The 13926-nt window shown below is 44.4% G+C and overlaps 1 protein-coding gene across 2 annotated transcripts in view; it reads left to right on the forward strand.

Moving 5' to 3' along the window:
- rb (adaptor related protein complex 3 subunit ruby) overlaps positions 1–13926 on the forward strand; it is a 262024-nt gene that overhangs the window by 79754 nt on the left and 168344 nt on the right. For both annotated transcript variants that reach the window (XM_068363804.1, XM_068363805.1), the window contains exon 5: positions 989–1091. In XM_068363804.1, the coding sequence (XP_068219905.1) occupies positions 989–1091 (103 nt within the window). The remainder of the gene's footprint in view (positions 1–988; positions 1092–13926) is intronic.

The following is a 13926-nucleotide window of genomic DNA, read 5'->3' on the forward strand; positions in this document are numbered from 1 at the left end:
TATAATGATTAAGGAGTTTAAATTTTACAGAAATCAACAAACGTTCAGAGTTACAAACACGAATCCAACTGAAATCATAAACTATTACATAATCTAATGAAGTAAGATAACATTTGTAATATGAAACGGAACTATTTGTTGACTTGCAGCTGTAAATCGTAGGCACATGGGTTAATTGAGGTGTACCCTAGGCTAAAATAAAATTTGAACAAAATTCAACTTACAAACAGTTTCTATGAACCTGTTAAGTTTCTAAATTGGGGACTTTCTGTATTCCTATTTGGGCCCTTGTGATGCCATGGTGTACAGTATACCTTCCAGTAGGGAACAACAGACTTTCATTGTTCAGGTATACCTCGCCCTACGTCAGTAATTGGTTCCAGGAGAGGAAAAGGGGTCAAAAAAAGACTTGAGTCAAATTTACTTGCCTCTGAATTTACTGGTCGCTAAGCTAAACCACAAATAACCATTCCCAGTTCTGTACTTTATTTATAAATGCAATTTGAATAATATATGGTTAATAAGAATCTATTTAATCTTACAAACAAGTAAATTCTATTTTTAACAATCAATGTAAATTCGAAACAGACTTAACTCAAAAAGACTTAAACCGATGTACAGTATATCTGTATAGTCATACGTTCTAAGGATCTAGAAAATATGCAAGACAGAGTACCTGTCTGAACATCAAAGTGTGTGGGCTCTCCTGTGTTAAGGAGTCCAACATCCTCATTTTCTACAATTGATGATACAATGTTGCCCCTGGTGTTTGCTAAAACATCGCCCCCATGAAGGATGTTTGCCATTCAAATCTTCAAGTAAAAGAAAAGGTTGAGGGAGTTGTTGAATCACCTCTATTAAATCATCATATGAAATGTCATTTGAAAACAATTAAAGAGAAGCAATGGTGTATTTTCTTTGGCTCATGTAAACCAATTATCTCTGAATGTTAGTTTGTATATCTTTTGATTGCATTATTTTCTTTCAGTCTTGATCCAGATCAAAAGGAAGAGCTCATACAGGTTTTGGAGAAGCTTCTGTCAGATAAGACTACTTTAGTTGTTGGATCAGCTGTCATGGCTTTTGAGGAGGTAAGTCATAGGGATTTCCAACTAATTGTTTTTGCTATGTAACATATTTACCATTTCAGAATACCTGTACCAGAAATATGAAATCTTCGGTTGACAAGCAAGCACGTAGCCCCTGCCAATGTTACATAGCTACCACTTGATTTTTTGTTTATTATTATGAGCCTCCCCTGGGGTTCCAACTACTTTTGTCGGTGAATGCTTGCATTGTCGACGCTACCCCTTAAAGTTGATAAATTTTCCTGTTTATTCCCTTTCAATGCACAAAGCCCCCTAGTAAGTCTATAAGATCAGCACCTAAGAACAATAACATGCTATGCATGTCAAATAGCTTTTACAGTTTAATAGTTGACATGGCACAGCAATGATGTTTGCTCCTATGCTCCAGATATTCGATTTTATTTTTTTTATTTTATTTTTTGTCACTATACAAACTATCATTATTTATAGGGATATGCTGTTGGCATAGCTGAAAGACAAGCTATAAGACTTTTAGCAAGGGATAACTACCCTAACTGCCAGTTAGCGGGATGGGCGGGTAGCCAACTACCCAGTTCACTCACAGACCTAGGCTGAACACCCACTTAGCTTTTGGCTTGGGTAGAGAAGGGATGTTGCTGCTTTCTCCTCCATTATCTTTTGACTTGCCATTTGACTTTACAATAATTCTTTCTCCTTTTTTAGATTGTTTGTGTTCTTCCTTACTGGCTTTATGTGCACTTGTATTAAACCTGAGGGCCACTCTTGTGGTGCCCTTGTTCTCTGTGGATATGGACCCGCACCACCTGTGTCCGTCGTGTAGAGGCCAGTGATGTGATCAAGACAACACCTGTCTTGAGTGCCGATAGTGGTCTGCCTCCCAGTGGGAGAGGTTTGGGCATAAGCGTAAAAAGAAGTCCAAGAGAGATTGGGTCTTTCTCCAAGTTGAAAAAGTTTTGGAATTCTCTTTTGAACCCCTTCTCTTCTCGAAACTCCTGGTTGATCGGTCTCCCCTGTCGAAAAGGCCGAGCAGTAGTGTTGACCGCTTAACTCAAGGTCAACCTTGCCGATTGTAGGTCAGTCTCTCCCAGAGCTCCCAAATCGCCACCTCCTCGCCATTTGCCCGCCTTTCATCAGCATCTCATCGTTCACCCTCACATCGGTCTCCTAGACCAACTGCTTCACCTGGACACTGTAGGAAAGCAAATGCCAATCGCCAAGGGATCGTCACTTGTCAAAGTTAGGTCAGTACAAGACACTCTCTCCCTCTAGGCCTTCCCCAGACCAGTGACGATTCCCATCAATGAGGGAATCCGTGAAGGCCCAACAGCCTGCCACTTCGAGGGATCGACGCCCGGCAAAGGCCCCAGTGGTCAGACTGGTGCTGGATATACCAAGTAGGAGAGTTAACCTTTCCTTTAAGGTTCCCAGACCTAAGACTTCTAGCTTTTCAAAGGATCCTCCAACCAACACGTCAAGCGGTAAGGATCCCGCCGGGTTCAATGCACTGGTCAAGGCAGTGCAACAAGCTGTGACAGGGGTTCTCCCTTGTATACTGTCGATGGCCAGCACTGAAACATCAGCAGACCTCCCCGGGTCCTCAGACGAAGGTCTGAAGTGTCAGCGTTATCCAGACCCTCTTTGCAGGAGACTCCTTTCTCCCCCCTTAAGAGGAAACAATGAGTGGAGAATCCAGGTAGGTTTAAGAATCCTCTGCAGATACATGTGACACCGGTACAACCAGCTGGGAAAAGGAAGAGGGTAAGGCTGTCTCCCCCTCGGGAGGATAGGGAGGTCTCTATGAAGGTCTGCTTCTGCCTGTCTCCCATAGAAGTGGTCCCTCCAGAGCTCCGGCCTCCACCTAAGACTCAACCAGACGATATTCCTCCTTCCAAAGAGGACCGACGTCCCCTCAGGAAAGAGTCAACCTCTATGCTGTCTCCTTTGGAGGAATACCTCCGCCTTTTAAGGAGCTGAAGGATTCGAAGACCATCCCGAAGTCCTTGGCAAGAACTTCGACACTTCAGCAATAGAGGTCAAAAGGAGCTTCTCCCAGGACGTCAGCAAGACACACCCTTTTAAGGTCTATCCTGACGACTTCGACCTACCCTGGGCTCCTATGGGTGAGAGCTAGGAGGTGACAGACTATTTCCACCTTGAAGACAACTACTTGCCTAGAGCCGTTAGACCAAAACTGACTGGAGCGGAGCAGGAGGAGTTGGAACATGCCTTCCGGCAGGTCTTGGCCTTCATGAGAGCCATGGATGGCTTGTTCAATCCATCGACAGCTCCTCAAAATGACAAAGATTCGATCCTAGACCATGTCAATGGCACTCAGAGACCTCCAAGGGCCAGTGCAGGTTTGCCTTGGTCCAAGGGGTTGAAGTGTGCCTGGGAGAAGGTAATCTTCCAGGTTACTCACTCTTCCAGCTCCCTCCGAGCAGGCTCCTCCTCGATTGATTGATTGATTGATTGAAAGTTTTCTGGCATCCTGACATCTAAGGTCATTGACGCCGAGCTCCTCCTCGAAGTTCCTCTTACTGCCTTTCGTGCAGTAGAGGAGGTGTTACAAGGTTGTTAACAAGTTTCTTTCAGCCCTACCTCTAGACCACTCCGTAGAGGCATTAACTAGAGGAGTCCCCTTAGAGAGACTGTCTGGACTCTCTGTCTCCTACTCTGCTTCGGAGATCATCAATCAAGAGAAGGTCGTGGAGTATGCCATGAAGGCTACTTCATGGCTGGACCTGTGGTTAGGGTCTCTGGGCCACCTGATCAGGACTGAGGATTGGTTCCGGGAGTCCACCAGGAGACCTTTCTATTGTCCAATACCAGGACAATTGAGTTCTTCTCTCACCTGTGGGCTAACGCCATCCTCAAGTATTGGGACTATATAATAGAAATGTTCCATTGTCACATTCCACAGACTGAGGTGTCCAGGAGGAGAAAATCCACTTTGGAGGGGAGTTCTCTGTTTGAGCCGGAAGATGTCAAGTGAGTGGCGGAGAGGTGGAGGAAGTCTAATCAAGACTCTCTCCTCCATAGGGCCTTTACATGGAGGCCCCACCAAGCTCTGCCATAGAATACAGCGACCGCACCTGCGTCGTAGAAAGTGTCGAAGAAACACTTTCACGACAAGGACCGTAAAGGGTCAAAGTCCTCCCATGGAGGTACAGTGGAACCTCTACATACGAATGTCCTAACGTACGAATTTTCCAACATCCGAAGTAAAATTCGACCAAATTTCTGTCTCGACACCTGAAGTGTTGCTCCATCATACGAAGTAAACAATACGCTTACCCGTGGAATTTTCTCGAAAGCGTCCAGCGTCGTTTGTTGTTGACGCCGCTAGATGGCAGCACATCGGAGGGACGCCAATCGAGCGTCACCTTGATCAGTCCTCTCATCTCGTGCGCATCATGTGGTTGTCCTCTATTCGCTCAGTTATTAACAGTGTTTTTTATCTTCCTTTTTCACGTGTTGTTTTCTGTGTTCCGTAATCATGGGCCCTAAAAAGCTTAGTTTTGGTTCAGGAAGTAGTAGTAGTGGTGAAAAAAGGAGGAAGTCTATGCTTTCATTAGAATTAAAGCAAGAAATAATAGAAAAACATGAGCGAGGTGTGCGTGTTAGCGATCTGGCTAAACAATATGGCCGGAATATGTCTGCAATCTCGACGATTATAAAACAGAAGGCAACCATTAAAGCAGTCAAACCATCGAAGGGGATCACCATTATTTCTAAACATCGTAGCCCTACTCTGGAAGAGATGGAATGCCTTTTGTTGATCTGGATAAAGGACAAGGAGATTGTTGGCGATATGATCACTGAAACGATCATTTGTGAGAGGGCCAGAGCTATCTATTGTGACTTGAAGGCGGCGGGCTCTGGGGGTGACGCGGGGGAGAGTTCAACCGATCCTACGACGGACGGAGGAATTCAAGGCGTCTCGAGGTTGGTTCGAGAAATTTAGGAAACGGACCGGGATTCATTCAGTTGTTCGGCAAGGAGAGGCTTCAAGTTTGGACATCAAGGCTGCTAATGATTTTGTTAAAAAGTTTGAAAAGATCGTGGAGGAGGAAGGCTACGTAGAGCAGCAGGTCTTCAACTGTGATGAAACCGGTCTGTTTTGGAAAAAGACGCCTAGTCGAACATACATTACCGCCGAAGAGAAGAAAATGCCTGGACATAAGCCTATGAAGGATCGGTTGACTCTTGTGCTTTGTGCTAACGCCAGCGGGGAATGCAAAATTCTGCCGTTATTAGTTTACCATTCCGAAAACCCTAGGGCATTTAAAGCACATAGAATTAATAAAGACCTGCTGCATGTTCTATGGCGTTCTAATTCTAAGGCTTGGGTCACTAGGCATATCTTTGTGGAATGGGTAAACGTAGTTTTTGGCCCTGCTGTCAAGAAGTACCTGCTCACCCCCTAGGACTCAAAGATGATATCATCGACGAATACAAATTCATTAAAATGCTATATCTTCCATCGAATACCACCCCTATCCTCCAGCCCATGGACCAGCAAGTCATCTCTAATTTCAAGAAGCTCTACACCAAGCACTTATTTAAGCAGTGCTTTAATGTCACGCAAAGCACCAACTTAACTTTGCGTGAATTTTGGAGGAACAATTTTAATATCTTGCACTGCTTAAAGATCATAAATCAGGCTTGGGAGGGAGTAACTCGTCGGACACTGAATTCAGCTTGAAAGAAGCTTAGGCCTGATGCTGTTACTCCCAGAGATTTCGAAGGTTTTGGCCCCGAGAATGAACCTGTGGTTGCCGCCGAGGAAGATGTCAAAGAGATTGTATCCCTTGGCAAGGCCATGGAACTGGAGGTGGATGAAGATGAACTCGTCAATGAGCATCATGAAGAGCTCACCACCGAGGAACTCAAGGAGCTGCAAGCCATGCAGCATGATGAGTTCCAAGCGCAGTTGAGTGAGTCGGAGGAGATCGAGGAGGTAGGCCAAATCTTGGGTACAGCGGAAATAAAACAGATGTTGGCATATCATCAATACGTGGTTGATTTCATCGACAAGCATCACCCACAGAAACTTCAGGTTTGCCTTGTTGTTGTGCAGTTCGATGATGTTTGCCTAACGCATTTTAGAAAACAACTTTCACTCAATATTTTTTCTAAAAAATTCTTTAAAACGGTCTAGTGATCTTGATAAAAAGAAAGAAAGTGAAGCAGAGAAAAGGAAGACCGAATCAAGTGAAAGTGATGAAAATATTTTTAAAAATAAGAAAAGAAAAAATGTAAAAAAAAAATATAGAATTATAAAAATGAAAAAAAAAAAATAAGGTAAGTTAAGTTAAAGTTCACGTAGTAGTGTAAGTTAGTGTAAGTTATTGTACACGTTATCATACAAAGTCACCGTCCCTACCTCCTCGCTGATCTTCTGTCTGCTCCTGCCTAGCAGTCCCTACACCTGCGCTGGCCTGTCGCTAAGGTAAAGTGTTACATTAAAACCCCTTTTTTATTTATTATTTCATTATTATTATTCTTTTTTCAATATTTAACTTAGCCGGTGATTATAATAGCTGCAACTCTGTTGCTCGACAGAAAACTCTAAGGTAAAATTCGCCAGCGATCGCTACACAGGTTGCGGGTGTGCCTAACAGCGCCATCTGTCGTCCAGATACCCAGTACTCAGTGTAAACAAAGAACTCAATTTTCTCTCTGTCGAGCTATCGACAAGACGCTCTTATTCGCTGTTGCTAAACTGGAGTTTTTTCACAACTAATTGGTGAAGTACTTTATTCTAGTTTTGAGCTTTCGCTATGCAGGTGTTTTATCTTCATCTTAAATCTTGAACTCGTTTTGGATAGATTTAATTATGGTGACAAAGAGAGTATGGACTTTCTTTCACTTTTAAATGGCCGACCCTTCCCTTAGACGGAAGTGTGTTTAGGCTTTTAGTAAATATCTTATCACGTTATAGATTTTCCTCTATATATTTTATATCTCTCCGCCTTTATTAGGCCTCTTCGATTAACTTTCCATTTATTATAAACATATAAAAATAAATTTTAATGTTTTGTTTATATAGACCTTTCCTGAGAGTAGGCGGTCCTAACTTGGAAACCGAAGTTAATCAACGTTGAGCCCTTTATATCGTAATTAGCTTTTATAGAGCTAAGGATTTAAAACTTTTTAAATGTAATATTTTATGAAAGAATTTCTTTAATAGTCTTCGTACTGTTTTCAAAGATGAACTAACGTTTAGTTTTTTTATGCTACGCAGTTGTTGACATTCAGGACGTTCAACATGCGCTCTATCGTTACGATAGAGAGAGAGTGTATCACGGTTTCACTTTGCAGTAAGAGTAAATCGATTCTGACGTTTTGTTCATTCTTTCTTAGCTTAAATGTTTTAAATTCTAATTTAAAGGAACTTTTTATTTGAAAAACCTTTCAGTTTTTTCCTTTAGTCAAATAACATGTTTTTTTGACGAAATATAATTGGGCTCTTCTCTTAGGTGCGAAATCAAGAGAGAAAGAGAGAGAGAGATAGAGACGGAGGGAGAGAGAGGAGAGAAAACGTTCCGTTCAAGCGGGTAACGTTGTTCTCGTGTTACTCGCGTCCCTAGTCGCTGTACGGGGAGGAAGGATAAAACGTTTTTAGGTTTTTATTCTCGTCCCCAGGCTATGTGCGGTGAGAGATTGAAAACGTAGTTATATGAACTAGTGTTTAGTCTCTTTCCCAGCCACTGATTTTTTTATCTTAAAATATGTTTTCTGTTTTTTGCTGGTATTAATGAGCTTGCATTATACGACTGATTTCGCAATTACTAACTTTTAATGAAGGGTAGAATTGCGTGTTTCAGGTAGAAATAAGTGCAAAACAGAAAATCGAAGTGATAAAGTGATATGCGCAAAGTGTTACAGTGTTGCGTCCGAGGCGCAAAGTGTTACAGTGTTGCGTCCGAGGGTTCGTCTGTTCGTGCCTGTCGTTCACCTAGTCCGGGACCTCTTACATGCTCCCAAGCCCAGGGGAGAAGTAATGTCAAACGACTTATGGGTTCGAGAGGCCTTGACCAACGAACAGACGTTTTTCCCTCTATGGTATCGGGTGTATCTTACCAAGATCTCCCCTACCATAAGACGAGAGAGACGTTGTTTCTCCTCGTCATCCGAAGGCTTTTCGCATAAGAAACCTGACACAAGGTTTCGAAGCCCTTAAGCGAAAGTCAGTCCTTTCAGGACAGGTCCAGCGTCCTGGTTACAACCATTAGGACAGCTCTGACCCTATGCAGTCATCGGATAACTGCTCGCCGCCTAACAAAAGCGTAACACAGACTCAGAGAGTCTTTTTTTGTAGGCAAAGTGTTGCGGTCACAGACGTTACCCTCGTCTCTTACCACAACCATTTCCGTTGATCCTTAATGGGTTGTATGGCAAGACATGCAGTATATGCTTGCCTCCCTTATGGAAGACTATTCTACCGATTAGTCCGTTGAGTCTAGCCGTTTATCTCATCGATATCCTGGCTTTCAGCCAACCTAACGTTCCTTTGTGCTTACTGTTGACGTTGGCGTAGCTTAGTCACGTCAGTCAGGTTGTTTAGAACCACACTCGATGCGGTCTCGTGTGGTTTTTCAGCCGCATTTGGACGTTAGGCCACTTGCTGATGCTCCTGTTGACGTTCAAGACGTTCACTAACAATCGGAGTTGACTTGTTTTGACGCTGTGCGTCAACCTCCGCATTCTAGAGTTGTTTTGACTGCTCAGTCTAGGCAGTCAAAGCAGTCTCGAGTGGACGCTGTGCGTCCTCACGCACCTGTTGTGGTTGACAGTTCAGTTGTTGACAGTTCACAGACTGTCAAGCAGTTACATGACGTTGCGTTCTGGTCCGCTACTAATGCACCAGTGAGTGTGGACTCTGCTTGTAAAGCATTGCCACCACGGTAGGTCTCTCCCTTGCTTGAGACTCAGCTTTTATCGGACAAGGTTTCTGTAGATGAGGAAGTTGCTGTTCTCCCTCCTACTGATATTCCCTTGAGGACTCTGTCAGATGGAGAGGAGCCTAAAGCTGCTTAGCCTCCTATGGACTTTAATTAAATCATGATGATTTTTTTTAAGGATCTTTGTCCGGATCTTTTTGTAACTGCTGCTCCTCGTTCGCCTAAACGTCAGAGCTTACACTAGGCCTAGCTACTTCGAAGCCGTTGTTTTTAAGCTAGTGCTCTCTCGCTCTCCTAGAGAGCGTTACGTTGGCTAGGCGACTGGTTTTTCACCAGGAGGAGTTTGGGGGATACAGCCTTTGCTTTCCCTTCTTTTAAACTGGTTTATAGAGCGAGAGTCTGATATGACACGAGAGAAGTTCTCGGCTTGGGAGTTCATGCCTCTGCCCAGATAGACTTCTCAATTCTCGTAGACTCTCCCTGGCGCCTAGCCAGGAGACGCTCCAAGTTGTTTACAGGTCAACTTCACAGCTGTTTTCGAACCTTTGAAGTTTTGCTGTACAATTATGTCACGCATAACAAGGCTTTCAGGGATGGTAAACGGTACCGCCTCAGTCGCTAACCCCGTCTGTTGCCACACCTGCTCCCGTAGACCCTAAATGGGCTTTGCTGCAAGACATGCAGTCCAAGCTTGCGTCCTTGATAGAGGACTTTAATGCGGAGAAGGTTGCTACCGAACCTTCTGGCCAACAACCTTCCAACCGGTCGGTTGTGCGCCCTGTTGACGCTGAGGTAACCTACTCGTGTCTGCCAGTTGAGGTGGTTCCTCCACCGATGCGACCCAGTGTGGGTTGCCAGCCGCACGTTGACGTTAAGCGACGCTCGGAGGTGGTTGTTGACGTTCAGGACGTTCAACAACCAGCAGAGGTGACTTGTTTTGACGCAGTGCGTCAACCTCAGCAACCCGGTAGGGTGTTGACTGCACAACCCAGACGGTCTAGACAGTCTCGGGTTGACGCTGTGCTTCCTCGCGCACCCATGGTTGTTGACAGTTCACAGACTGTGCAGCAGTTCCATGATATTGCGTCCGGCTCCGTCACGCATCCACCAGTGCGACCGGACTCAGCGAGCCAGACATTGCCCACTCCGTTGCCGTTTCCTCATCAGTTTTCGGATGAGGAACCCTCTGATGAGGACGTTGCTGAACAACAAGACGATCAGCCCCCAGAATAGATCAAGCCCTGCTATCCATCCAGAAGATGCTGAAGAAGGAACGCTGCTCAGTCAGGCTGTGGATGAGTCTGGTAGGGACGCTGTCATCCGTGAAACAATTTGTGTCACTAGGAAGACTACACCTCCGTCCTCTTCAATACCATCTAGCTTTTCACTGGAAAAAGGACAAGACGCTAGAAGCGGTCTCGATCCCGGTTTCCGAAAAGATAAAGTCTTGTCTGACTTGGTGGAAGGACAATATCAACCTAAGAGAGGGTCTTCCCCTGGCTGTTCAGACTCCCAACCACGTTCTCTTCTCGGACGCATCGGACGTAGGCTGGGGTGCGACATTAGACGGTCGGGAATGCTCGGGAATATGGAACTCGAGTCAAAGGACAATGCATATCAACTGCAAGGAGCTACTGGCAGTACATCTGGCCTTGAAAAGCTTCAGGTCTCTCCTTCAAGGCAAAGTGGTGGAGGTGAACTCGGACAACACCACGGCTTTGGCGTACATCTCCAAGCAAGGAGGGACCTACTCTGACGTTGTACGAGATCGCAAGGGACCTCCTCAACTAGTCAAAAGGTCTAAACATATCACTAGTAACGAGGTTCATCCAAGGCAACTTGAATGTCATGGCAGATTATCTCAGTCAGAAGGGACAAATAATTCCAACAGAATGGACCCTCCACAAGGATGTATGCAAGAGACTTTGGGCCACCTGGGGCCAGCCAACCATAGATCTCTTCGCAACCTCGATGACCAAGAGGCTCCCAATCTATTGCTCACCAATCCCGGACCCAGCAGCAGTTCATATAGATGCCTTTCTCCTAGATTGGTCACATCTAGAGCTATATGCATTCCCTCCGTTCAAGATTGTCAACAAGGTACTGCAGAAGTTCGCCTCTCACGAAGGGACAAGGTTGACGCTAGTTGCTCCCCTCTGGCCCGCGAGAGAATGGTTCACCGAGGTACTTCGATGGCTAGTAGACGTTCCCAGAACACTTCCCCTAAGGGTGGACCTTCTACGTCAGCCACACGTAAAGAAGGTACACCAAGGCCTCCACGCTCTTCGTCTGACTGCCTTCAGACTATCGAAAGACTCTCGAGAGCTAGAGGCTTTTCGAAGGAGGCAGCCAGAGCGATTGCTAGATCAAGGAGAACATCCACCCTTAGAGTCTACCAATCGAAGTGGGAAATCTTCCGTAACTGGTGCAAGTCAGTATCCGTATCCTCGACCAGTACCTCTGTAACTCAAATAGCTGACTTCCTCTTATATCTGAGGAAAGAACGATCTCTTTCAGCTCCCACTATCAAGGGTTACAGAAGCATGTTGGCATCAGTCTGCCGTCACAGAGGCTTAGATCTTTCCAACAATAAAGATCTACAGGACCTCCTTAAGTCTTTTGAGACCACGAAGGAGTGTCGTTTGGTTACACCTGGTTGGAATTTAGACGTGGTACTAAGATTCCTTATGTCAGACAGGTTCGAGCCGCTACAATCAGCCTCCCTGAAAGATCTCACCTTAAAGACTCTTTTCCTGGTATGCTTAGCCACAGCTAAAAGAGTCAGTGAGATTCATGCCTTCAGCAAGAACATCGGATTCTCATCTGAAACGGCTACATGTTCTCTACAACTTGGTTTTCTAGCCAAAAACGAGCTGCCTTCTCGACCTTGGCCAAATCGTTCGATATTCCAAGCTTATCGAATATGGTTGGAAATGAACTAGAAAGAGTCTTATGCCCTGTAAGAGCTCTTAAGTTCTATTTAAAACGAACTAAACCTTTACGAGGCCCGTCTGAAGCTTTATGGTGTTCAGTTAAGAAACCATCTTTGCCTATGTCAAAGAATGCTTTATCCTATTTTATCAGACTGTTAATACGAGAAGCTCATTCCCTTCTGAGTGAGGAAGACCAAGCTTTGCTGAAGGTAAGGACACACGAAGTTAGAGCTGTCGCAACTTCCGTGGCCTTTAAACAAAATAGATCTCTGCGAAGTATAATGGACGCAACCTATTGGAGAAGCAAGTCAGTGTTCGCGTCTTTTTATCTTAAGGATGTCCAGTCTCTTTACGAGGACTGCTACACTCTGGGACCATTCGTAGCAGCGAGTGCAGTAGTGGGTGAGGGCTCAACCACTACAATTCCCTAATTCCATAACCTTTTTAATCTTTCTCTTGAAATGTTTTTATTGTTGTTTTTGGGTTGTCCGGAAGGCTAAGAAGCCTTTCGCATCCTGGTTGATTTGGCGGGTGGTCAGAGTCATTTCTTGAGAAGCGCCTAGATTAGAGGTTTTGATGAGGTCCTGTTGTATGGGTTGCAACCCTTGATACTTCAGATCCTAGGGGTCGATCAGCATCCTGAGAGGATCGCGAGGCTCCGTAAGGAAGACGTACTTAAAAAGGCAGAGTAATTGTTCAAGTCGACTTCCTTACCAGGTACCTATTTATTTTGTTTTTGTTATTTTGATAACTTCTAAAATGAAATAAAAATTCTTAGCTCATAATAATGTAAACATATAGTGCTGGTCTCTACCCACCCCCCTGGGTGTGAATCAGCTATTATAATCACCGGCTAAGTTAAATATTGAAAAATGTTATTTTGATAATAAAATAAATTTTTGAATATACTTACCCGGTGATTATAAATTAAAGGACCCTCCCTTCCTCCCCAATAGAGACGCAGTGGAGCGAGGAGAAAATTGAGTTCTTTGTTTACATTGAGTACTGGGTATCTGGACGACAGATGGCGCTGTTAGGCACACCCGCAACCTGTGTAGCGATCGCTGGCGAATTTTACCTTAGAGTTTTCTGTCGAGCAACAGAGTTGCAGCTATTATAATCACCGGGTAAGTATATTCAAAAATTTATTTTATTATCAAAATAACATTTTTTTGGTTTGTATGTATTTATTATATTGTATTAATGTTATGTGTAATTATGTGTAGCCATTTATTAAGGTTTTATTATGGGTTTTTAGGCTGAGGAACGAATTAAATAAATTACCATGTATTCTTATGGGAATATTTGCTCCAACATACGATCGTTTTAACATACGAAGCAGTTTCTGGAACGAATTAAGATCGTATGTAGAGGTATCACTGTAAAGGGAAAAGAGGTGCCAACCAAGGCCGCCCATGCTAAGACTGGCAATCTTCCCACCTGTGTGAGGGGATGCCTAAAGAGCCGCTGGCAGAGGTGGCAGCAGGTCGGGGCCAAACCCTGGACGGTCGGAGTAATTTGTTCAGGGTATTGCGTCCTGTTTATATAATCTCTCCATCCTCTGACTCGGGATCCAGTCCTGTCAAGTTCTTACGTGACGGGATCCACAAACCAGCTGGCCCTTTGGGCCGAAGTCCAGACCATGTTGGAGAAGAGTGCTCTCCTAGAGGGCCTTGACAGTTTCCGAGGCTTCTTCAGTAAACTATTTCTTATGAAAAAGGTGTCTGAAGGCTTGAGACCAGTCATCAATGTCTTTGCCTTGAACAAGTTTACTAAACAAATTTCATTCAAGATGCAGACAGCGGACACGGTCATACAAGCGGAAAGACCACAGGACTTCATGTGTACACTGGATCTCAAGGATGTATACTTCCAGATTCCATTACATCCATCTTCAAGGAAGTATCTAAGGATCATACTCAACAACAAACAATACAAGTTGAATGTTTTTACGAGAGTCTTCGCCTTAGTGTCATCGTGAACTCACAAAATCGGCATCCGTCTCCTCATATATCT

Source organism: Palaemon carinicauda, chromosome 40 (genome assembly GCF_036898095.1).
Source record: "Palaemon carinicauda isolate YSFRI2023 chromosome 40, ASM3689809v2, whole genome shotgun sequence".
Lineage (NCBI taxonomy): Eukaryota > Metazoa > Arthropoda > Malacostraca > Decapoda > Palaemonidae > Palaemon > Palaemon carinicauda.